The sequence below is a fragment of the Mauremys mutica genome, chromosome 7 (genome assembly GCF_020497125.1).
Source record: "Mauremys mutica isolate MM-2020 ecotype Southern chromosome 7, ASM2049712v1, whole genome shotgun sequence".
NCBI classification, from domain to species: Eukaryota; Metazoa; Chordata; order Testudines; family Geoemydidae; genus Mauremys; species Mauremys mutica.
Window position 1 is genome coordinate 41,890,621 of NC_059078.1, and position 24,471 is coordinate 41,915,091.

The 24,471-nt window shown below is 38.7% G+C and overlaps 1 protein-coding gene across 2 annotated transcripts in view; it reads right to left on the bottom strand.

Annotated features, from left to right (window-relative positions):
- Nucleotides 1–2,947: 2,947 nt before the first annotated feature.
- The window catches only part of IARS1 (isoleucyl-tRNA synthetase 1), a 194,401-nt gene continuing 172,877 nt past the window's right edge, over nt 2,948–24,471 (bottom strand). For both annotated transcript variants that reach the window (XM_045023399.1, XM_045023400.1), the window contains 4 exons: nt 18,363–18,488; nt 12,354–12,497; nt 11,172–11,324; nt 2,948–4,524 (listed from right to left, as the gene is read on the bottom strand). In XM_045023399.1, the coding sequence (XP_044879334.1) occupies nt 4,442–4,524; nt 11,172–11,324; nt 12,354–12,497; nt 18,363–18,488 (506 nt within the window). In that variant the 3' untranslated portion in view covers nt 2,948–4,441. The remainder of the gene's footprint in view (nt 4,525–11,171; nt 11,325–12,353; nt 12,498–18,362; nt 18,489–24,471) is intronic.

The following is a 24,471-nucleotide window of genomic DNA, read 5'->3' on the forward strand; positions in this document are numbered from 1 at the left end:
GGGAAGGATGCAATAAACAGAGAGAAAGGGAAGAATATGCTGGTGATACAATGGAGAAAATGAATAGAGAGAGAGAAAAGGGGGGAGAAGGTAGGGACTACTATTATATTCAATGCACTGTGCAAATTAAGACACTAGTCCTGGAAAAAGAACCACATGGGTGGAGCTCTGCACCCATGCAAAGCCCACTCACAGTTCTCTTTGGAAGATCAGTACTTTAAAAAAGCTCAATGGAAGCAAATTATTTGAGGAAATTGCAGCTTTAACTTTGGTTCTTTTCAGCACAGCCCTTCTTTTATATTTAAGCACAACCTTTATATGGAGAACAGCAGAGTGCAGTGAAGGAGTTATGCAGGCAACTTATCTAAAGGCAAAACTCAAATTGTTAGTTGAATCTCCTTGACATGGAGAACAGACTTGCACTTGCTTGAAAGATGAGCCGTTGTGCCATGCTGCCACTTGAAACAAGAGACACTCAGACTTTCAGTGATCCCAATTAGCATAGTGACAGAAACTAGAAGTACTGTCTCATGCCATTCGAAGGGTGATAACATTTACTTCAAACACACATTATTTGGGATTACATAATGCATTATAATAAAGGGAAAAAAATAGACTAGGTAACACCATGTTAAGACAAACCAAAAGCTGGGAGGGGAAAAAGTACTTTTCATTTTAAACACAACTAAACCAGACAGAGGGAAACATCTCTCCAGCATATCTCCCTGCCAATGTAGGACTTAGCTTCTTCTAGTAATTTGTTTTGTCCAGTTTTAATTGCCTCTAGGGTCCGAATCAAAGCTTACAGAAGTCAAAAGAAAGAGTCAATTGAGGGGTATTTCTACAAATTCTCATTGAGGAATTGTTTTTTAGCATAATATATCTGTCAAGAAGTTTTCCCAATATTCAAGCCATATTTCTTATTTAAATTTCATCTAGTTGTACGTAATTTGCCTCGTACCATTTGTGAGCTTCCAGGTACACAGCAATCTCTATATTGGATCAGACAAACCACCCACCTGCTCCAATTCGGTCTCTGACAGCGACCAGCATCAAATTCTTTAGAGAAAGGAACAAGAAACCCCATAGCAGGCAATTATGTAATAACTTGCCACAGGGGAAATTTCTTCCTCACCCCAATTAGTGGTTTATTTACACCCTGAATAATGAGGATTTATATCCCTTATGAAAATAGAACAAAAGAAATCAATTTTTTGCTCATCACTGCATTGCCTTCAGTTTGTCAATATCTTTCTGTTAATCATGTGTCCAGGAAAAAAAAAAAAGTTTAATTCCAGGTTCAGTCACACCAACGTTGTATTGTGTTGCCTCTACATAAGCAGTTCAAAATTGCCTTGTCCTTTTTGTTAAATTTTAGGCAACCAACTCTTAGGGAAGGAATGTTTTCTTATGTCTGTACAGCACATTGAGATGCTACTGGAAACAGGATAACTATTATCATCTTACATCTAACACTGTCCACTTCTCTCAGAGTAACTGCTTTCCTGCTTCTTCCCTCTCTCATAGATCTGGATTTTAGATTATTTTTCCAGACGGTAGGTTGTATTATTCCATGTTCAGTCTCATTTTTATTACTTCCTGACTATGTTTCTAATTTCTTTAGGGCTATTTGTTTCATTTCTCTGTTCTCAAGCATATTTGCAATGCCTCCCACTTTAGTGCCACCTGAAAATGCAATTAATATACACAAATACAGGCACTGCTCAGATTCTCTGCTTTCTTGGACCATCTTCTCTAACCACATTCTGGTCAGACTCTGCTTCTGAGGACCCATGGAGGCTCCTCTTCTTGATTTGTAGCCTAACATCAGGGTTTTATTGCTGTGTTCCAGTCCTGCTTTGGACACTATTAAGCAAAGCAGTTGCTCTAGCTCAGTAAACTTGTCTGTAAGCAGGCCCAATACATCATGCAGGAGCACTGAACACGATCAGGTAATATTTGTACAGCAATTTGATAACACAAAGTGCAAATATTACTATTTATGTGAGAAAAAAAATCAAATGTGTTCCAGAACCTCCCTCCCAATTTGTCCTCACTAATGGAGAAATTGCTTTCCTGTGCCTCACAGGAAAGGAGGTGGAAGTGGGGAAGCATTAAGAGTGGATTTTTCTAGAAGTGCTCAACTTTAGCCTGACTTTTCTCCCATTGAAGTCAATGAGAGTTCTTCTTTGACTTCAATGGAAGCACATATTGAGATGCACATTGAGAGAGGTCTGTCATTACTAACTTAGCTTTCAGCTACTGCTGTGACAGTCAGTCAGGGTACATGCTTTCTGCAGTAAACATTCTTGTAAAAATATGTAATAGACACATGCAGATGATTCATGTGTTAATACAAAGACATGTCAACATTCCCCTTTCATTCCTATAGAGTAAATAACTTACCCAAACTATTTATCTCTAAACATTTTTTTTTTAACTGGAGTATCAACAAGCATTACTTTTAACAGTGTAACATAGGTACTGTACTTTTGCAAATAGCCTTTGTAGTGAAGACTGGTATTTAATGAAGGGGAAAGCAGCTGTTTTATTTTAATCTGCAGAATATACCAGCAGCTTATCTAGGAAGCCTATTTTGGCTACATTTTACTGGATACAATTGGGAGATCATCAGACTTAGCCCCATAGAAGGTAGTCCTTTGCTGCAGGGTGGATTGCATTTTTGGCATGAAGCAGCATTGTGCATACTTTGAGAAAGGGTAAAGATTCTGAGAGAGATTTTGACTTTTTTCTACTGGTAACTCAGATTCTGACTTCAATTCATATCCCAGGTTTTTTGAAGAGATGTGCAGGACATAGCCATCCATCATCCACTAATAAGATTTGTGTGACTAAATCCCAAGCAACTCTAAAATGCAGATAACTGTGTCCTATGTTTCAATATCCTCATTAAAATGGATTTCTCGTCTCATTAATAAGATTTGTATTTCAGTTTTTATTCTGCTTTTATTTACTTTCTGTAAAAGTGCAAATCAAAGTCATTAGCTGTAGATCAACAGTTTCATCTTCACAGAAAGTATAATCCTGAACACATTACTTCAAGTGCAAGGAAAGATGGCAATAGATGAAGCCTTATTTGATTTTCATGTGACTAAATCAAGAGATAAGCATGGTTTACGGGAAAATAACTTGGCACTGTCCAATACTTTTAGAACTGTGCATTCCCAGTATTTCAGGAGACACAGATTTTCAGAAAGGGCTTCACCACATTACAGGCAAATACACGTATGTAGCTATATGCTAGAAACTTGCTCCACTTCAAGTGAACTGTGTGTATCCCACTGAAGAACAGTAAGCAAGCATAATAAAAATGATATTTATACTTCCCACGGATAGACTATACTGTGGAAAACACCATTCAATTTTGTTTTATACCTACATTTAGCATGAGCATAAGCATGTAGAGCAATGGAGAGGCATTTTTTAACTAAGTGCTGGTTACTCTAATAAGATGTCTTTTACTATAATCATTCCTGTTTCCAATTTACGTAGCTTTCTTCAAAAACTAAGAGAGGTAAAACAATGAAGGTAACTTTTATGCCAGTGTTTCATAGTGAGTACAGACTCCCAATACCATATCACATCTCTAAAAGGAACCTATATCAAATCAAGTATCAATTTCATAAGATCAAATAGTCTGATTTATTTGTTCTCTTCCCTCTTTGGACCCTAGGAAAGTTCATGAATTAAGGTTTTTAGTTGTTGGGTTATCCAGCGAAATACTGTAAACAAAACTAAAAACAAAAATGTTTTGCAAATTTTACAATCTAACATCCATAACATCCACTTAGACAAACTATACAAGTTTCATGTTTTCTTTAGATTTTGCTGCTCCCCAAGGAAACAAAGTACGATCTTCTTTAAGGATGTAGGGAAGTGAATTACCACCAAATCAGGAAGTCACTGTTTTGGAGATAAAGAAAATTTATTGTTCCAAAGTATGGAAATTAGGAAGTATTTTAATCAACACTGCACTTCATTAAAACCCAACTAGTGTGAATCCACAGAACTGGGTAACTCTTCCCTAATTAGTTTCAAAGCTGTAACAACACACCCTTGGAGACACGGCTTAGAAAATTAAAGATGGCCTCTGCATAAAGGACAGGCAGAGAACGGCATCACTGAGGTATGAGTCCATTTCTTTCAGGTAAATTACTGCATAGATATCTAGGCTTAAGATCTGACATTACTCTGAATAGCCTTTATAGTATCTTATAATAACAACGAAAATACATTGTATTTGAAACCGAAAGCAGCATATTACACATGCACTGGTAGAAAACATCATCGGTGTACAATTGCTGATGTTGAAAATACAGTACACAACTTGGATGTTCATTAAAAAGCATACTAATCGGAATCAGATCTCTCTTCTGTGAAAAAAAAAGTCTACGTGGGCTTATTAATAAAAATGGAATCCTCAGCATTCAGCTGTTGTTGGTATAACATGAACATACAGAGTCTTCGTATTCAAGGTCTTCATGGAGGTGTCCTTTGTAATCTCTGAACAAAAGGCAAGAGAAAAGATGGAACAGAATTAGCAATCTCTATACAACAGAAAACTGTCAACACTCTTATTTCCATATTCTGAAATAATAATCCAGTTCTCTTTATATCAGCCAAAATGATGCTTGTACAGGAAATCCTCATCTGAAATCAGAGCCTGTCATGATAATGCAATAAAGTAAAAGGAAAGATCAGCATACATTAAGCTTGCCACTCATCAACATTTTCAAGGTACTAGTATGATTTCAACAAAGCTAACATGCAGTTTAAGACTGAAGGACACACACATCCCAAAATATGTTCTGGGACAAAGCCCTCAGCAGTTTCAAGGCCTCAGTGTTATGTGGATGATGACGACGATGACAGGAAGAAGATGTTACATTGCAATAATATGAGATCAGGAGTCCACTATGAAAAAGTTAACAGTACAACATGATGAAATTGTAGGATTCCTTAAATGGTACCAAAGTCCCTATTTTCTATTTCTTCTTAGTCTCTCATCACTTATGTGCTAGAACTGTGTAGCTCAAAAGCTTGTCTCTTTCACCAACAGAAGTTGGGCCAGTAAAAGATATTACCTCATCGACCATGACTCTCAGACTTTGGTACACAAATGCTTTTCTCTTCATCTTATCTTTCTGCAGCATTAAAGATTCTGAACTGTGCTGGTTGTGGCATTCAGTGGAAGAACAAGAAATCCTGACTCCCAACTCCATAGATACTAATGTAAACAGAGAATATTATTAACATACTGGGCTGCATGTGAAGTACAGATTTTTCACTTTGTCGTGATAGAAAGTCACCTCTCGTGCTAGATGTCTTCCAAATAAAATTATCTGAGCAGCATAAAGTGTTCAAGGATATTTGGGAAGTTTTCAATAGACATAATACTCTGACAATTGTTTACATTCATTCATTCCTCCACATGGCTGCGTGCTCCAAGAAGCGTTATCTAAGCTCAGTGCTACTAAGAACACAACAATCAGAAAAAGAGAAAAGGGGTGGAAGAAAACTAGGAGGGAAAAAAAAATCTGTAGTCAGTGAAAGTGAGCACATTTAGATGTTTATTTTAGTCTCCTTCCATTAAATAATAGATGCTACAGATTTAAAAACAAAGAGTTTAACAAATAATAGAAGAGTCAGTTATAAATACATGTGGTGAAGTATACCTAAATAAGCCAGATGCTACTGGTACACTGTCTTCCATTTCCTTTTGTAAGATGAAGTGAAAACAAAAGCAGCACAGAACAAAGAATGAAAAAGTCATTTTATTTAACTCTCTGCACTTGAGAAGTGGATTAGTGTGACCAAAACTAAGAAAAAAAATAGTCTCATGGAAATCTGATGGATTAATTTCTTCTATACTACCTTAGTAATAAAGGACACCCAGGTTTTGGCTCTGACTTCCCTGCTCTAAGCAATTTGTCCTGAATTGATACTCTCAGTAGTGTCCCATCAGAGTTGGCTTCATTACAGCAGGACCATTTTTTCTCTGTGGAGTTCTATAAAGTTCAGTGGGACTCTGCACAGGCAGAGGGCCTCTTTTACAGGAGCATATAGGGAATGTATTGCAGCAGTGAAGTGAGGCCACATCTAGAGTCAAACGCACCACAACAATTCTCCTCAGCATAGGAGATAGCTGAGCTAAACAGCTTTCAATTCTGGAACGTTAGAAGGAATGCCCACACTAAACTCTGCAGCAATTTAATATTCTGAATGATTAAGAATATATAATATACACTTAATATAAGTTACACGCAACAACTGGGCAAAACTACAGTGATGAAATCAGCTTGATTCATATTCTGTATTTTATACATGTTCAGTGTTCACTGTCCTGCTACCTGGATGAACATCAGTTTCTCTCAGTATCACAGGTACAACTCACCTGACTAATCAGTGGCTATTTTTACCTGTTTGAAAAAGAATCTAAGACCATTCTGATGTGAAAAAATAACATTGAGCCTCCTGATTCAGATTACTGTGACATCACACCCCATATGTATCTTCTGCAGCAGTACTTTTTTACACCATTTTTCATGAAGCATGGCATTACATGATGACATGCCTAGAGAGTTAACATTTGGAAGTTTTTTAGGACCAGTTAAAAATGGTGTCAAAAAATATTAGTGCAGGGATGGTCCCCATTACCAAAGCTGACTGAAAACCACCAAACTTTTGCACTAGGTTGGTGGTTTCCATGAAAAACCAAGTGCACCAAATGAAATTAAGTGCCTTATTATGCACTCCCTGACCATGACTCCACAGCTATCTCAGAGCTGAGTTTTACACTTAGGGTACGTCTATACTATCCGCCAGATCAGAAGGTAGTAATCGATCTATCGCGATAAATCGATCTGCAAATCGACACCCATACTCCACCTCGGCAGGAGAAGTAAGCAGCATCGATGGGGGAGCGGCGGCAGTCGACTCGCCGCTGTGAGGTAAGTTGAACTAAGATACTTCAACTTCAGCTACGCGAATAGCGTAGCTGAAGTTGCGTATCTTAGATCTATCACCCCCCCAGTGTAGACCAGCCCTAAAGGCAGGGATTATGGTAACAATTGCCAAAATAGATTAGTGTAGCTGTCTTGTTAAATATAATAATGTATTCCACACTGTGCCAGATTGGTAATTTAAATCTTTCCAAAACAATGTACATGGAGTTCTAAGGATTATTTGGTGATGACTGTTCCACAGATAGGAGGACATGTTTCAAAATTCCAAGATAAGAAGTGCTTGTTACCAGAGAACAATAGGAGGATATATGTCATCAACAGAAGTAATGCACTTGTGGAGAATAACTGCCTGGAAAAGGATGGAAATTAGTCTTAAAAATCAATTCAGAGCTGCTCTTCCATTGTGGTGGCTTGCTATGGCCCAAGTGTAGGGGAGGGTTGGAGATAGTAGGCACATTACCTGACCTAAGGATAGCTCTTTCAGATAGCAGAATGGTAAGATCTTGCCAGATGTTTCACAAACATTGCCAAGCCTGTCAAATATCTCTGCTACATCTATGAAACAGGATTGCTTTATGTTCCTGTAAATACTAACTATAGTCTCTGAACTGATTTTAAGACTAATTTCCATCCTTTTCCAGGCAGTTATTCTCCACAGGTACCTCAATTCTGTTGGTGATTGTGGGGTTTTCAGTTTGTCCCTCTCACTTGGTCTACATCAAATGCACTTCTTTTACAACTAAAATTTACTTTTTTCTTAGATAACTGCCCGGGGAGCTGAAAGTCAAACTGGACTCTTTCCTTCTCACCCATCACCTTCAGTAATACAGGTGCCACAGGTCAAATTAGATGTGCACCTGGGGAACTATTAGCCTTCGAGGGGGGAGCATTTCTCAACACAATTAGCCTTCAAATTGGGTTGCACCAGAGCAGCTAATATACCGATTCCATTTTACCAGTGGTGACACACAGGAAGAAAAAGAACCAAGCTCAACACTTGGAGCCCAGGATGACTCTGCAGGGCTGTCATTTAAAAATGTTTTATTTGTAAATTGAGCCAGTTTTGTATGGAATTAACAAGACAAATCATGGACCTTCATGATGACATTTTTACAGTCTCTTTTCAGAGCAGACTTCCATTTTAAGTATTTTAAACCCAAATTACAAAAGGTATAGGGTCAGGGCACTAATTCATTTCAGCAATTAACACTTCTTCCCCTCAATAGCTCCCTTACACCCCTCCCCCCAAAAAAAGATTCTCTCAAGAAAATAATTTAAAATAAATTATTCTGAAGCAGAGTAAAGCCAAATTCACTGCTGAGACACTCAAATTGTGAACTTGGTCCCAAAGTTTTTTTTAAATTATTTTTAAACATGATTGATTATATAAATACCTGCTTGAGATGGGTTTATCATCATCATCACATGGTTAAAGGTACACTGTAACCTTACTCTATGCATAACCTCATTAAGAAATAGTCAAAAAACTTCCCCTTTATTATTGTAAGACAGTTTTAATTTGGAATATGAAATAAAAATACACTAGATAGGACTTGTGTTCTAAACCAAATATATTTCAATTAGGATTTACTGTAACTGTTAACGGTAATCTTTTCCTAGCTCTGTTGAAATTCTAAGGTCTCAGATACTTTGCCTAGCAGTGTAACCTGACAGACTTATTTAGGCAAAATTTACCATTCTAACATTTATTTCTGAGAGATTTTTCCAGGAGTTCCATAACGAAAAAATTCTAGAAGTGAGGGCATGCAGTTTCTTTCTTTGACACAAAAACATTAAAAAAAAAAAAGCCTTTCAAAACTCAGTTCAGCCTGTGAGAAACATTCCAACACCTGGCACCAGCAGTTTTACAATTCCAGCTGATATTTTATCAAGTTCTTTAACTATTTACCAATGAGTAAATTATTATTTTGTATTAGAAGTAGCCCTAAAGAGTTAATAAAAAAATAGACTCTCCAAGACTATGAAATACCAGAGCTGCTGTTTGCCATTTCAAAGTTTTAAACATTTTCTGGAGTTGTGGCTATAATGATAGATGGATAAAAAGATGGTTAAAAAAAATAAGTAAAATTGCAGAAATATGCAGTCCCATTAATTGTACTAAAAAATTTTACAGAAGCCCCAAAATATAATTTACTCCAAAATAATTATTTTCTCAAAAAACACTGGCTAGATATTGATCTTGGCTCATTGTGGCAGATAATTTAATGTAATGATGTCATAAAAAAGAATTAGAGTAATATAACTCAATCTGTGTATTTATACTATAAAAAGTGTTGCCAAATCACTTCCTATATTGCATCATATTAATAGGGAAAAGGAAAGTGAGAATTTGAATTGAGACAATAGAATTGTAACCATTACACACATAGTGTGTTAGCTACACAAATCAGCCTGTAAACCAAATGAAAGTACTATGCTTCTTGGGGCTCAGGTATGATTTAGAGAATATTCCAACCAGGGCTTTTAGCCTTTAAAGAAGGGTATTTACAGAAACTGCAGCACATTTTAAATTTACATGTTATGTAAAAATTATGGTTTACCCATGGATGGATGGTATGACTTTCCTTAACTCAATTTATACTTTATTTAACCTTAAGAGTAAATCTATCCATTTTCATTTGTGTAGGAATTATACTATAAAAATGTACTAGCTACTGTACTGGTATATTTTGCTGCAGAGAAAAAAAAGTCTAAAGACATTCCTCATTTTTTTCCCTCCAATACCAGATAACTGTACATTACATAGTAAAATAAATGAGAAAAACAATTTCAAGCCAGTATTTTCTCTGTGATAATTATTTGAGCAGCTACACTGATCATTCGTTGCATTGAGATCTTTCTGCCCTGCAATAACATTGAAAGAAACTAACGACTGATGAGGTTTTAACAATGAAGTGTAACATCAACTGCTGCCAAATGACAGCGTTCTCTCTAGTCAGCGAGATTTCACATACAGCTACATTTACACAAATTAAAACTGTTCAGGGTATATTCTGTTCCTATGTCTTCTGCAGTGCTTTAATGACGGTAATTTTCATTCCTCTATATTCATTAACATCAATCTGCAAATTATCATTAGCATAAGTTCAAACTAGCATTGGACAGTCACAACATTTCACAACCATCTCACTTAAGAAAAGATCTTTTGGATAACCAGTATTTGTGGTTCACATGAAACAAGACCTAGTATGACCTAGTACTAAAGCCCATCATGTTCCTGATCCTGAGTCTTGGCTCAGATGATAATTTTGGAGTGACTAGAACCCATCAGGTAGACAATTCTGGGGTTATGGTCTCCCCCAGAACAGATTCTGAAGTGCACAAATACAATTAAACACTTACCTCAATACAATGAAAGCATTCATAATATTTGAAGACTAGCACATATTAACACTGAACACAGACTCAAATGGACTACTTTGAACATTAGTGTGAGCAATTCATAGATGAACTCAGTAGAAGTGCTTCATGATTGTGAAAGCACAGGCTGGTGGAATTAAACTGGGTAATGCTGAATCAATTGTTCAAAATGAAAAACAACAGGTAAAAAGGTATCACTTGCTCAGATTCCAATCTATGCAACAATTCTGAAATACCTGCTCTGATCCATACTGATACACTCCTTTCCCTTTCGCCAAAAGAAAAAAAAAATCAAGACAGTCCTACAACAATGTGCAGTTTACTGCAGAACAGATTCTCAAAATCTGATCTGCTACTATTTAAAATTATTTTTTCCCTCTAAGCAGAGACTTCTTTTTAAATTTACTCATCACATCAGTACATACGTAACATTTTCATTACTGACTGACCTTTCAATTTCAACTGAAGAGGCTCCTAGAGAACTGTTCTTAGCCATTTCAGCCAATGCATGCAATTGCACTACTCATGCAAAATTTTACTACATGAAAAGTACTCTCTGTTGGTATGTATATGATGTACTTTGGATAAAATAAATTTAACACTGATTAAATATAGGTTTGAGACCCGAGATCAGATGCACTCAAGTCTGATTAACACAAGATAATTAGAAAGAAATGTAGACTATAGGCAACTAAGTTAATCCACTGGAATCCAATTAAAAGGATATGTCACTGTTGTTGAAGAGAAAAAACAAAGTACACAAGCAAAAAAATCCACAGTATATTCAGGCATTAAGTAACTTACCCTGTGTTTGTGCTTCATCTAGGAACAATTTTAGCCTCCTGCTCCTGAGTCCAAACACTTTTGCTGTTTCATAGAGAAGACCTTGATATGTTAGTCCATTCTGACCAACTGGGTTTTCCATTAGAAGAGTTCCCACCACTCCTTTCAGACACTCTAAGGAAACAAATTGTATATTATTGCAATCTGAGTGGGGAAAATTGCCTCATACTATACAAATGCATTTGTCTTGACCCATAAGCTTAGGACTTGTTCCTTCAACTCACCTGTTTCCTCAACAGCATTCCTTAATAGCATTCACTTACCCATGTCTAAGCTAAAACACAACTACAAATATCTATCACAGAGTCATCGCTGGAAAGTTGTCTTTTTGAGCTATAAATCCATAAGCACTGAACTCTGAGAGCACATCAAAAAATGAAAGGAAATCACTAGCTCCCCCCTAAAATGGGCAGGCCACAGTAGCTGAAGAGGGGTTATGGAAAACAAATATTTCAGTATGACACAGGTGATCTACTCTTTAACAGAAGTACAGATCATAAATGCTCAAGGAAAAACACCAAATATATTGCTGATCATGGTCCTATTTTCTGCCCAGGATCAGCCCACGCCGATTTCCAGTGACTTTAAAAGGAGTCCATGCAGGAATAAGGGCAATTCTTTGCACAGAATCCAGGCCTAAAACAAACCCTTCACTGGAAAGGCAAGTCCTTTGGAGGCAAAGTAACGAGGGAGGGGAGGCAAAGTAATGAGCGTACAATGGTTTAATGAGCAAGAAACCAAATTATACACACATCTTGATCTCTAGATTGATAATGAAATAATTCCCCTAGATCTTAAATCTGCATATAAGCAATGGTTTTGATTCCTGCATCATGCATTCAGTGACAATCCCATTACAAGAGAAGCTGGCCTTTTCAAGTCAATTTTAGGCTTTTAGCCTTTTAGAACAAGTTTTGCATATGCAAACCAATAGTTAGAAACAGGAGAACAATTCTAAAAAACTAAAACTCAACGTCTACTTTGTACATTAGAAAGTTTCTATTATATGGGATACAATAAGTGGAACACACCAACTACCAACTCAAACACATGTATAGATCTCATGTGAACAGTGTTGTCCAAAACTTAAATTACAGCAGATAAAACCGGTAACTGAAATGAGAAATATCTTACATACAGTACCTTGTGGTTTTGCATTCACTAGCTGTAAATTGATATACTGGCAGAGGAGGGTATCATGGGTATTGATCGAAGCAGGGGCTGACCCTGATGTCACATGAAGAGTCTTTCCACTGAGACTCAGTAAGTCAGTGTTGCTCAACAGTTCTGAAATGAAAAATGAGACCAGTCAGGCCATTAAAGGCTAACTAACATCTAGCTCTCATCTGATTAACTGACAGAGTATTTCTAGCTACTGTTTCCATTACAGAAATGATTTCCTTTCTCACGAGAGATATATTTCTTCATTCTGAAAAGCATAAGTGAACTTGTGCAGTGAGTTAAGAGATACTTTGTATCATAAAACAAAGTAGCTCATCTGCTATGGAAATTAGCATGTCAAGCATAATGGGCTCAGAATGCACAACAGCACTATAGTGCAAAAAACTTCAAAGATTGAATAAGAGGCTGTGAAGTTAAGATGATGTCACTTAGAAGTGCAGCCCTAGTACAGGAAAGCCAGGAAATTCACCCACTCGGCAGGTCAATTTCTAGAATCATAACTATATATACACATAATAAATAAAAATTTTGCTTGATAGTTTATAATAAGCCAGCAATGATTCCTTTGCACCAGCCGTTTCCAAATCATCAAATTAAAACTTTTAAGTCTTTGCTTCTATCTCAATTTTGTTAGCTGAAGCATCACAGAACACGTTTTAGACAATGGTTTATTCAAGATATTTTTCTGATGCTCCAGGTGCCAATTAATGCAAAGGCAGTGCCTAATAAAATTATTTGATCGTGTATGAAGCCCTTGGTATTTGCATGTAATACCCAAAACAGAGTAAAAAAGCAACAACTAAAATGCTTACTTTCTCATGCCCCCTTTTTGATAAGCATATGGCCTGGAGAGATGGAGCTGGCATCTCTCGGAGAGAAGTGACTCACATGTCACTCAAGCTTTCAACAAGCAGAGCTTGACTACATGGAGACTCAGTGTGTAGCAAAGTCGGGCTGTAAATCAACAGTATACTAGCATGCCGTGCATTGTTTCCATGTAGACAAGCCCACATACATATCTATATAAGAAGATTCCAGGCATGTCACTCTGAAGCCTAAAATGTCTGTTGTGTCAGTGTGAAATGATGGAAGCAGCTACAAGCATGGCTGAGAACTCTCTTTGTGCAGAATATCACCAGGCTGAATTATCCCTGTGTTTTCTTTTCTGCTACCCTCCAATTTTTTAGTTCTCAGCCATTTTGATTTAATGAATTACACTCATGCAGTGTACAGATAAGACAAGAATCTATGACATGCCAAGAGTGCTAAACTATTATATCAGAGATAACTGTAGAGTGAAGGTGGTGATTGGTTGAGTTAAGTTGCATGCAAAAGTTTCATAAGTTGTATGAGGAAGTACTGCACAAACAGCGGATTACTTGGCCCAACTTTAGCCACCCACATAAATCAACACAAACCTCTGAGACATAAATCAAACACAGCCACCCACACATGAACACAATCAGCAAAACAATGACCCTAAACATCACTCTGAAGCCCAGAATGTCTGCTGAATTGGTGTGAAGTGGATGGAAACAGCCACAACAGCAGTTCTCAACCGGGGTCTGAGGTCACCTGGGAGGCGGCAAGCAGGTTTCAGGGGGTCCACCAAAATAAACCAGACAGCAGGGCCAGCGTTAGACTCACGAGGGCCCAAGGAAGAAAGCTGAATCCCAAGCCATGCTCCTCAGAGCTAAAGCCAAAGCCCGAGCAACCTAGCTTCATGGGGCCCCCTGTGGCATGGGGCCCTGGGCATTTGCTCTGCTTGCTACCCCCTAATGCCAGTCCTGGCTTTTAATCTAGTGAAAAACAGCTGTTGTGGCACAGGTGGGCCATGGAATTTTTATTGCATGTTGAGGGGAGGGGGGAGATTGAGGGGAGGGGCTCAGGAAAAAAAAGGAGAATCCTTGAGCTATAAGCGTGGTTGTGAGCTCTTTTTGCTTAGAACATCACCAGGTTCAATCATCACTGGGATTCATGGTCTGTTACTATCCAATTATTTAAAGTTCTCAGCCATTTTTGGCTTTAAAAATATCACATACAACTTTACAAATTATACCTATGAGACAACATGGGCTTTCAGCTACTCACAGTGAATATCTAAGCTTGTGGGTATAACACTTGGAACAAAAAAGTATTTTCCCAACTAAGCCATTAACCGAAAAACCAAAGATTTTAAGATACTAAAACGTCCTGACACTGGTAAAATGAGACCACAGAAGAGATAAATAATTTAGAACACTATGTCAGTGGACTTCACTAAAGCTGATATGGCTAAGTTTTCCCTTCAAAATGCTGAATCAGACAATGACAAACCTTACCAATGACCCTCACCACTTGGTGATGACACAGCACCTTCAGCTGTATTCCTCTTGGTTAATATGTTCTGACAAGTGTATTGCTTCTGTTGGTTCATTTCATTTCAATGTGGAACTAATGGTATGGTACACCTTACTCCAAAGATCAGGGGGAATATTTGATGCAACAACAAGTATATAAGGAAACAAAATATTCTACAAGATCATTAGGCAATAAAGAAATGGTTTCTCATGAAACTGGCAGATTTCAGAAATAAAGGGCCAGATTAAAGCTAAACTTAAATTTTATGTTAGCATATTCCAGCAAACTGAATGCTGAAGAGGATGTATTTACATGTGTATGTGTCTGCTGTCTCTAGAGGGTTAACTGTTATTTTCAAACAAAGCAGAAAAAAAACCCAAGTCACGAATGCACAATACTTAGTGAGAAGAATTTATAACGCAGAGAGACCTAGTAGCAGTTATTTTTAAGCTGCATGAAACTAGAGCAGCTGTGCCTAGCACTGCCATGCACTAAACCCATGATTACTATGTATTAATTATATAGCACCTTAAATGTGCATGGTGTTTTACAGAACAAGAGACATGGCCCAAGGAGCTCACAGTAATACTGGATAGCTAGAATAATCCAGGTACGAGGTGGACAAGCATGAGTGACAGAAATTGTGATTTATCTTTCAAGTAACTCTAGTATTTTGCATCACAGGGCCGTTGCCATGTCAACACAGAGACAACTTTCCATCTGCAATATTGTCACTATTTACTTGTGTTTTTTTTTTAAGTCTTTCAGAGTAGATGGAATCCAATATTTTCACATACTTGGGAAAAAGTGTGAAAAATCACAAAGCATCAATGTACATCAATATTAAAGCTTTTAAATAACCTTCAGTTAAGCCTGGGAGTGGAGGTTTGTAGTAGGAAAGCACAGCCATTCAACTGGGACTGGCAGTAATTCTAGGCCAAACCACGCCCCAAGGGGCAAAAATTTAGCCTATCCACAACTGCACAATGTGTACATTTTATCTTAACTGTTTAAAAATAATACTTTTCATTTTAAATGGCTGTCAGCTTCATTTATTTTCTGCTGAGAACCTTTGTCCTGGACACCACAGGAAGGAAGACTAGACATCAGGAATGTGATTTAACTAGGCCACAGCTTCATTAAGGAACACATTTGAGAATTATCCAGCAATAACTTGTCTAGTTCAGGTTATCCTTTCTTTGTAACCTATTCCATCTGGTTGAAGGCTGCTGTTAGAGCCTCACCCTACTCGATCCCAGCATTGTCCTGGGGCCCACCCTCGCCTCATACAAGGGTTAAGTGTCTGGGGAAGAGAGGACTGTGTCCTCGCTGTACAAGACATAAGGTGCCCTAACCCCATTCCCCACCTTCTTTAGGAGATACCAGACCCCTCACTGAACAATCACCTTAACTGGACTCCTGTCAAGTAGCAACAAAATGAATTTTACAGTCTAACCTACCACCGAGTCCCTGACGGGAAGGCAAGAAAACCCACCCTATCCAGACCAATCTGGCAGTGAGGGAAAAATTCCTTCCGAGCACCAAAAAGGCAGTTAGCACGATGCTCAGAGCAATGCCACAAAACCCAGCCCTACCTTAATATCATGGAGAGATGGGGAGAGGGTATCTTTCCTGAGCAGAATGGTACCCTTGGACAAGGGGAAGGGCTTATAAATCCTCTCCCTGGGAGCAAATAGGATGCTGCATCCTTCTGTCCAACCAATCAGCCACAGAGCCCCACTCCTCAAGCCCAGAGGGAGGCACAATTCTTGAAGGAGCCAAAGGTTTTCCTTCCTCTGCCTACCCAGACAAAGCCCACACAACCACCTCAGACTATAGGATGTGACGCAGGGGGGAGCGCATTCTGGTAAACTATGGTTCTACCGATTACTTATCTCTACAACTTCACACCAGATTACTTTGATTTAATTCTCCTCGTTCCAAATACAACACATTGCTGCTATTTGGAAAATTATTTTAAAGGAAAGGTTTTCTTCCACAGCCAACTTTATTTTAGATGGTCTTGTTAAGGAATCCTGAACAGCAGAGTACTCTTTTCATATGGTAGAAATATTCCACTTGGTTCTGTGCAATCAACCGCTTTAAGCATCCTGGCTATTATCAAGCTGAATAAGGCAAAAGGATTGTGTCAGATAGAGAGGCTCAGTGAGGGTACCCCAAAGACATTCTACTAAAGATATGAAGATAAAAATATTTTTTCAGGAAATGAGAAACAGGAAAGGCAAAAATGTAAGAAAAAAATGGTGAGGATACAGGTCTAAGGCAAGTTACTGGTCCAGTGATGTAATGTATGGATACAAACTTCTGCTCCTAATAGCCCTGTAGGAATTTAAGGGCAACTGTTCACACTTTCCATTCATAATGATCAAATTATTACCTCCATCTCCCCCTTACCCTTAATTTTAGCTATTCTTCAGGATTAAGTAATTTTAAAGATACAAAATAAACTTTCCATAACCATTGACCTCTGTCAATTTTGCAAACAGTCTTCAAGTTGCCTTTATATCCACGCCTGTTGAACCTTGAATTGTCTAATTTGCAGAATCCATATTAACTTTAAATGCTTCAGTTTTTAAAACTCTCTAGAGCAACACTATTCAAGGTGACATGTCTATAAAGAACTCACTAATATACTATAAAAATAAATTTCCAATTCTTGCAAATCAAAGTTTTTACTTTGCTGCAGCCAATTCTTTTCTCTTTTTTGATTTATTCATGGTGTGGTTTGGTTACTTAGGGTCTTTACACTACCAGCCAATCAACTGTCCCTTAATTCTAATACAACAGAATACAAAATGTAATCTTATCATAAAACAGAATCTTGATCTCAGAGACAAGAAAATAAAGCTAGTTTGTTCGTTAAGGTCTCATGGTCACGAATTGCAACATTTTTCAGTGTTTAGTTTCTGTTGTATCAGCCACTTTATCTCTGTTATGCTTGCTAAATTATGTGTGCTCTGAACATAACCCATAAAGTGCACTTTACATTTTCATTTGTTTACAAAGTCGGAGCACAAATTCAATCCTACAAAAATATTTTCAAAATAAACTGTTCTCTAACAGAAGAAGTCTGGAGATCTTCAAACTGCTCTGCTGTAAAATGCAAAAATATGGAAACAGCAAAGAATTTGACTAAAAAGGAAAATCAGTTTGTACTCAATTTAAGTTCTAACTCCATCTATTATTGTATTTGCAAAATCATGCAACTATATTTCATGGCAGCTTGCCAACTCATGGTACAGTACTAAACTGATGAAAATGCTTTCTGAAATGGATGAAATTTCATCCTAATGAGAACTGAAAAAGAAATACAAATTGGAAATGGATAGCATAACAAAAGTGATGAACTCCACTTAACAGGAACTTTTAAAACCATTTAGATTGTTTACAGTTATAAACAATCTATAAACACATTCTCATATGCTTAGTAAAAATCAGCCCTAGAATACTGGGCATACTTCCCAGGAGCTCTTTTTTTAGAAACTTCATACACACAATGTGAGAAAATGATACAATAAATGATACAAGCTGCCAATGACATTCTTTGAAAAATCAACTGAATTGCTACTGTATGCACTTTCTCAGCTTTCATCCTCAAACACCATGTACCTGATTTTCCATTGAAAACTGACAGCTTTGAATTTTTAAGGCCAAAAACGCAGGACACAGCATCTACAAGTTTAGTATAGTTTAATTTATTATCTCCTTTTGGATTTTCCAACAGCAACACACCATCTAAAAATAAAGACAAAAATCAAGAATTAAAATGTAATTTAATAAATGAGTTTGTATGTTGTAATGATGAACTACTTAGAATTGGTTTGCTATATTATGTAAAACCAATACTGATTATAGTGAATGAAAAAAAATGTCTCTCACATTTCTTTATCCCAGGAATATGAACTATGAGTCTCCTCTTTTCTTAAATTAAGCCCATTATAAGAGGGGGAAAAAACCCTGTTTCTGGATAGGTTTAGTTAAAAGAAATCTAATCTCCATTGAAGAATTTGTGTGGGTGTCTTTCAGTAGCTTTAATCAGCTGCAATAATTCTATACATTTTGACAGAAATTTAAATCTTAAAGGAAGCAAATATTTATGCATGATGCCATCTTAGTAACAAAATAACAGCACAGAGACATACTTATTTGTATGCGATGTAGACAATTTGGGTATTTCTTGAAAAATGTAAATACAAATGTGCTCCTTTGCTACATCAAAATCCTGCGTGCAAATGTTTTATATTGTATTGGATAAATCAATATACAACTCAAAAATATAAATTGAATGTACACCTCTATCTTGATATAGCACTGTCCTTGGGAGCCAAAAAATCTTACCGTGTTATAGGTGAAACTGCGCTATATCAAACTTGCTTTGATCCACCAGAGTGCGCAGCGCCCCCCCCCCCGGAGCGCTGCTTTATCAAGTTATATCCGAATTCGTGTTATATCGGGTAGCGTTATATTGAGGTAGAGGTGTATATTAAATGCAATATGCACGCATTAAAATCTAGCACATGCAGGAGATTGGTTTGCATATTAATCTACCAGGGGGATGTACATGCATGCAAATTAAATAAAGATACTATAATCAAATCAATTATTTATGTGTCTATTCAATGATGGCACAGTGCAGTATATTTGAAATTAAGTGAAAGTAACTGATGTGCCAAATGCAGGAGTGGTTTACAATTAACTGGCAGCTTGATCACTCTTCTAAGCACATACAGGGTAAAGTCCTAAATAGTGATGATCTATAGACATACAGTATTTTGCCCTGTAGACAGACACTGTTTTATGCTACAGATTTCTATTAAGAAAGTGTCAACATGAATACAGTAAAAGTTAAATCGGTGTTCCATCACAAATTGAGCATTCAAGTTCAATTAAAACACAAAAGACCCTCTCAGAGGCCTTTAAAAGGAGATTTAAGCTATCATTTTGATATTCATAATAAACATATCACCTTAAAATACTGCCATCATTTCAAAAACAAAATAGTGCAATACTGAAAATAATTGGATTTTGGGTATCTCATGGGAGCTGCAATATCCCAGTTGGCATTTGGGGTTTGCTCCTCTCAGGGTGAATCTCTGCGTCCCTTGGAGACTGACATCATATTTGAACACAGAAAAATCTTATACACTTCAAAGAACGGAAGTCTTCAAAAAACAATGTTTAATCTTGTATTGGATTTATTAGTGTACTTCTCTATCAGGCATCAGTCAAGTGAGTACCACAGCTTAGGTTCTGGTATCCTGAAGGAACATATATTTCACTGGGTGATATCACTGAATAAAACCAAATCTGAGCACTAGACTTGGGAGGGGGGCGCTGCGCACTCTGGTGGATCAAAGCAAGTTTGATATAGCGCAGTTTCACCTATAACACGGTAAGATTTTTTGGCTCCCAAAGACAGTGCTATATCAAGATAGAGGTGTACATTCAATTTATATTTTTGAGTTGTATATTGATTTATCCAATACAATATAAAACATTTGCACACAGGATTTTGATGTAGCAAAGGAGCACATTTGTATTTACATTTTTCAAGAAATACCCAACCACTAGATAGTTGTGAAACCATTATTTCCAGGACTGTCAGTTAATCACAGTTAACTCAAACAATTAACTCAAAACAAAATTAACTTATTAAAAAAATTAATGGTGATTAATTGCAGTTTTAATCACACTGTTAAACAACAGAATAACAATTGAAATTTATCATAAATATTTTAGATGTTTTTCTACATTTTTAAATATATTGATTTCAATTACAACATAGAATACAAAGTGTACAGTGCTCCCTTTATATTATTTTTATCACAAATAATTGCACCGTTAAAAAGATCAACAAAAATAGGTTTCTGAGTAGCAGCCGTGTTAGTCTGTATCCGCAAAAAGAACAGGAGTAAACAACAAATGTATTGGAGCATAAGCTTTTGTGGGCTAAAACCCACTTCATTGGATGCATGCAGTGGAAAATACAGTAGGAAAAAAAAATATATATATATATACACACACACACACACACACACACACACTCACACAGAACATGAAACAATGGGTGTTACCATACACACTGTAATGAGAGTGATCAGTTAAGGTGAGCATTACCAGCAGGAGAGAAAAAAAAACTTTTTGTAGTGGTAATCAAAATGGCCCATTTACAGCAGTTGACAAGAAGGTGTGAGGAACCGTAGGGGGGAAATAGTTTTACTTTGTGTAATGAGCCATCCACTCCCACTCTTTATTCAAGCCTAATTTCATGGTGTCCAAATTGCAAATTAATTCCAATTCAGCAGTCTCTTGTTGGAGTCTGTTTTTTAAGTTTTTTTGTTGTAATATTGCGACTTTTAGGTCTGTAATCGAGTGACCAGGGAAACTGAAGTGTTCTCCAACTGGTTTTTGAATGTTATAATTCTTGACGTCTGATTTGTGTCCATTTATTCTTTTATGTAGAAACTGTCCGGTTTGGCCAATGTACATGGCAGAGAGGCACTGCTGGCACATGATGGCATATAGCACGTTGGTAGATGTGCAGGTGAACGAACCTCTGATAGCGTGGCTGATGTGATTAGGTCCTATGATAGTGTCCCCTGTAAGCAAGGACTGGCCTGTCTCCCAAGATCTGTGAGAGTGATGGATCGTCCTTCAGGATAGGTTGTAGATCCCAACTAAAACCTCTTCAGCACATCATCAAGGAGCTGAAGGTGACTGCTAGTGATGACAATCCATCACTCTCACAGATCTTGGGAGACAGGCCGGTCCTTGCTTACAGACAGCCCCCAAACCAGAAGCAAATACTCACCAGCAACTACACACCACACAACAAAAACACTAACCCAAGAACCTATCCCTGCAACAAAGCCTGTTGCCAACTCTGTCCGCATATCTATTCAGGGAACACCATCATAGGACCTAATCACATCAACCACACTATCAGAGGCTCGTTCACCCGCACATCTACCAATGTGATATATGCCATCATGTGCCAGCAATGCCCCTCTGCCATGTACATTGGCCAAACCGGACAGTATCTACGTAAAAGAATAAATGGACACAAATCAGATGTCAAGAATTATAACATTCAAAAACCAGTTGGAGAATACTTCAATCTCCCTGGTCACTCGATTACAGACCTAAAAGTCGCAATATTACAACAAAAAAACCCTTCAAAAACAGACTCCAACGAGAGACTGCTGAATTGGAATTAATTTGCAATTTGGACACCATTAAATTAGGCTTGAATAAAGACTGGGAGTGGATGGCTCATTACACAAAGTAAAACTATTTCTCCATGTTTATTTTTCCCCCTATGGTTCCTCACACCTTTTTGTCAACTACTGGAAATGGGCCATTTTGATTACCACTACAAAAAGTTTTTTTTTCTCTCCTGCTGGTAATAGCTCACCTTAACTGATAACACTCATTATAGTGTGTATGACAACACCCATTGTTTCATGCTCTCTCTCTCTCTCTCTCTCTCTCTATATATATAATCTTCCTACCATATTTTCCACTGCATGCATCCGATGAAGTGGGTTTTAGCCCATGAAAACTTATGCTCAAATAAATTTGTTAGTCTCTAAGGACTGGTCTACACTAGGACTTTAAATCGAATTTAGCAGCGTTAATTCAAATTAACCGCTCAACCGTCCACACCAGGAAGCCGTTTAATTCGACCTAGAGGGCTCTTTAGTTCGAATTCGGTACTCCACCCCGACGAGGGGAGTAGCGCTAAATTCGACATGGCTATCTCGAATTAGGCTAGGTGTGGATGCAAATCGAACTTAGTAGCTCCGGGAGCTATCCCACAGTGCACCACTCTGTTGACGCTCTGGACAGCAGTCCAAGCTTGGATTCTCTGACCAGCCACACAGGAAACGACCCGGGAAAATTTGAATTCCTTTTCCTGTCTGGGCACTTTGAATCTGATGTCCTGGTTGGACATCGGGGCGAGCTCAGCAGCACCTGCAACGATGCAGAGCTCTCCAGCAGAGGAGTCCATGCAATCCCAGAATAGAAAGAGGTCCCCAGCATGGACAGACCGGGAAGTCCTGGATCTGATCGCTGTGTGGGGCGATGAGTCTGTGCTTTCGGAGCTGCGCTCCAACAAACGGAATGCAAAGACCTACGAGAAGGTCTCCAAAGCCATGGCACTCAGAGGATACAGCCGGGATACAACGCAGTGCCGCGTGAAAATCAAGGACCTGAGACAAGGCTACCAAAAAGTCAGAGCGGCAAACGGACGCTCCGGAGCCCAGCCCCAGACATGCCGCTTCTACGAGGCACTGCATGCCATTCTAGGTGGGTCTGCCACCACTGCCCCACCAGTGACCGTGGACTCTGAAGATGGCATAGTGTCGACGGGCAGTTCCTCGGCGATGTTCGCCGATGGGGAAGATGAGGAAGGGTTTGTGGAGGACGACGCAGGCGACAGCGCTTACAATACCACTTTCCCCGACAGCCAGGATCTCTTCATCACCCTCACAGAGATCCCCTACCAACCCTCCCCGGCCGTTAACCCGGACTCAATCAGGGGAAGGATCAGTCGGTAAGTGCTATAAACATGGAAACATTTATTTTTTAAAAAACAGGAATAAAAACTATATAAAAACTATATAAAAAGTTTTCCATATAAAACTATATAAAAAGAAGGTCCACACATATAGGGATGGAACGGAAATCCTCTTGGGACACTTCCACGAAGCTCTCGTAGAGGTGCTCGAAAAGCCTCCGCAGGAGGTTCCTGGGGAGAGGTGCCTTATTTGGTGCTCTGTGGAAGCACACTCTTCTGCGCCAGGCCATCCTAACGTACAGCGGAATCATTGCCTCGACCAGCATGGCAGCATACGGTCCTGGTCTGTGCAGGGATTCTCGCAGCATCCTCTCTCTCTCTCTCTCTCCGAGTGACCCGCCTCAGGATAATCTCGTTCGGCGACTGCTGCATCTAATTAGGGCAATTAGTGTACTGTTACTATTGTGAATGCTTGACTTTTACTTTGCATAGCAATGACCTTCGTTTAACAGCCACGTGTTGGAGGCCGCAGAGGAAAGCATACAGTGATCTTTCCCGGGCACAGTCGCGAGGGGCTGGAACTGGGTCAGACTTTATGCTTTCCAGATTGCCTTCAGCGGGAGGGCACAGCTATCCATTAACTGTTAAGCAGCCTATAGTGTAGGGCTTACCAGGCCTGGCTGCTACACGGATTCAGCTGTACCGCCCCGCTTGTCCAATCTCCTGTGCAAGACCGCAGCCAATGAAAGCGTATTCCGAAATCTCGAACTTGTCCTGAGAGCTCGTGAGACTAGGTGCCCTGTATGGTCTTGTTCACAGAAACTGAGTAGACTGTGTTCAGTGTTCGCAAACATGTATCTTTTCAAGGAAATCACTTCCTTTTTCCCATCACACAGCTGCGGCTCTTTCACGAACTGCCCCGGCATCCCCCTCACAGAGGCTGGCGCAGATTAGGCGGCGAAAGAAAAAGACTAAGGACGACATGTTCTCGGAACTGATGGCCTGCTCCAGAGCCGAGGCGGCCGAGCAGAGACAGTGGAGGGAGACCCTATGTCAGCACCAGCGCTCACACAGCGAACGGGAGGACAGGTGGCGGCAGGAAGACCAGCAGGCGACTCAAACGCTGCTTGGGCTAATGAGGGAGCAAACGGACACGCTCCGGTGCCTTGTGGATGTTCTGCAGGACCGCAGGCAGGA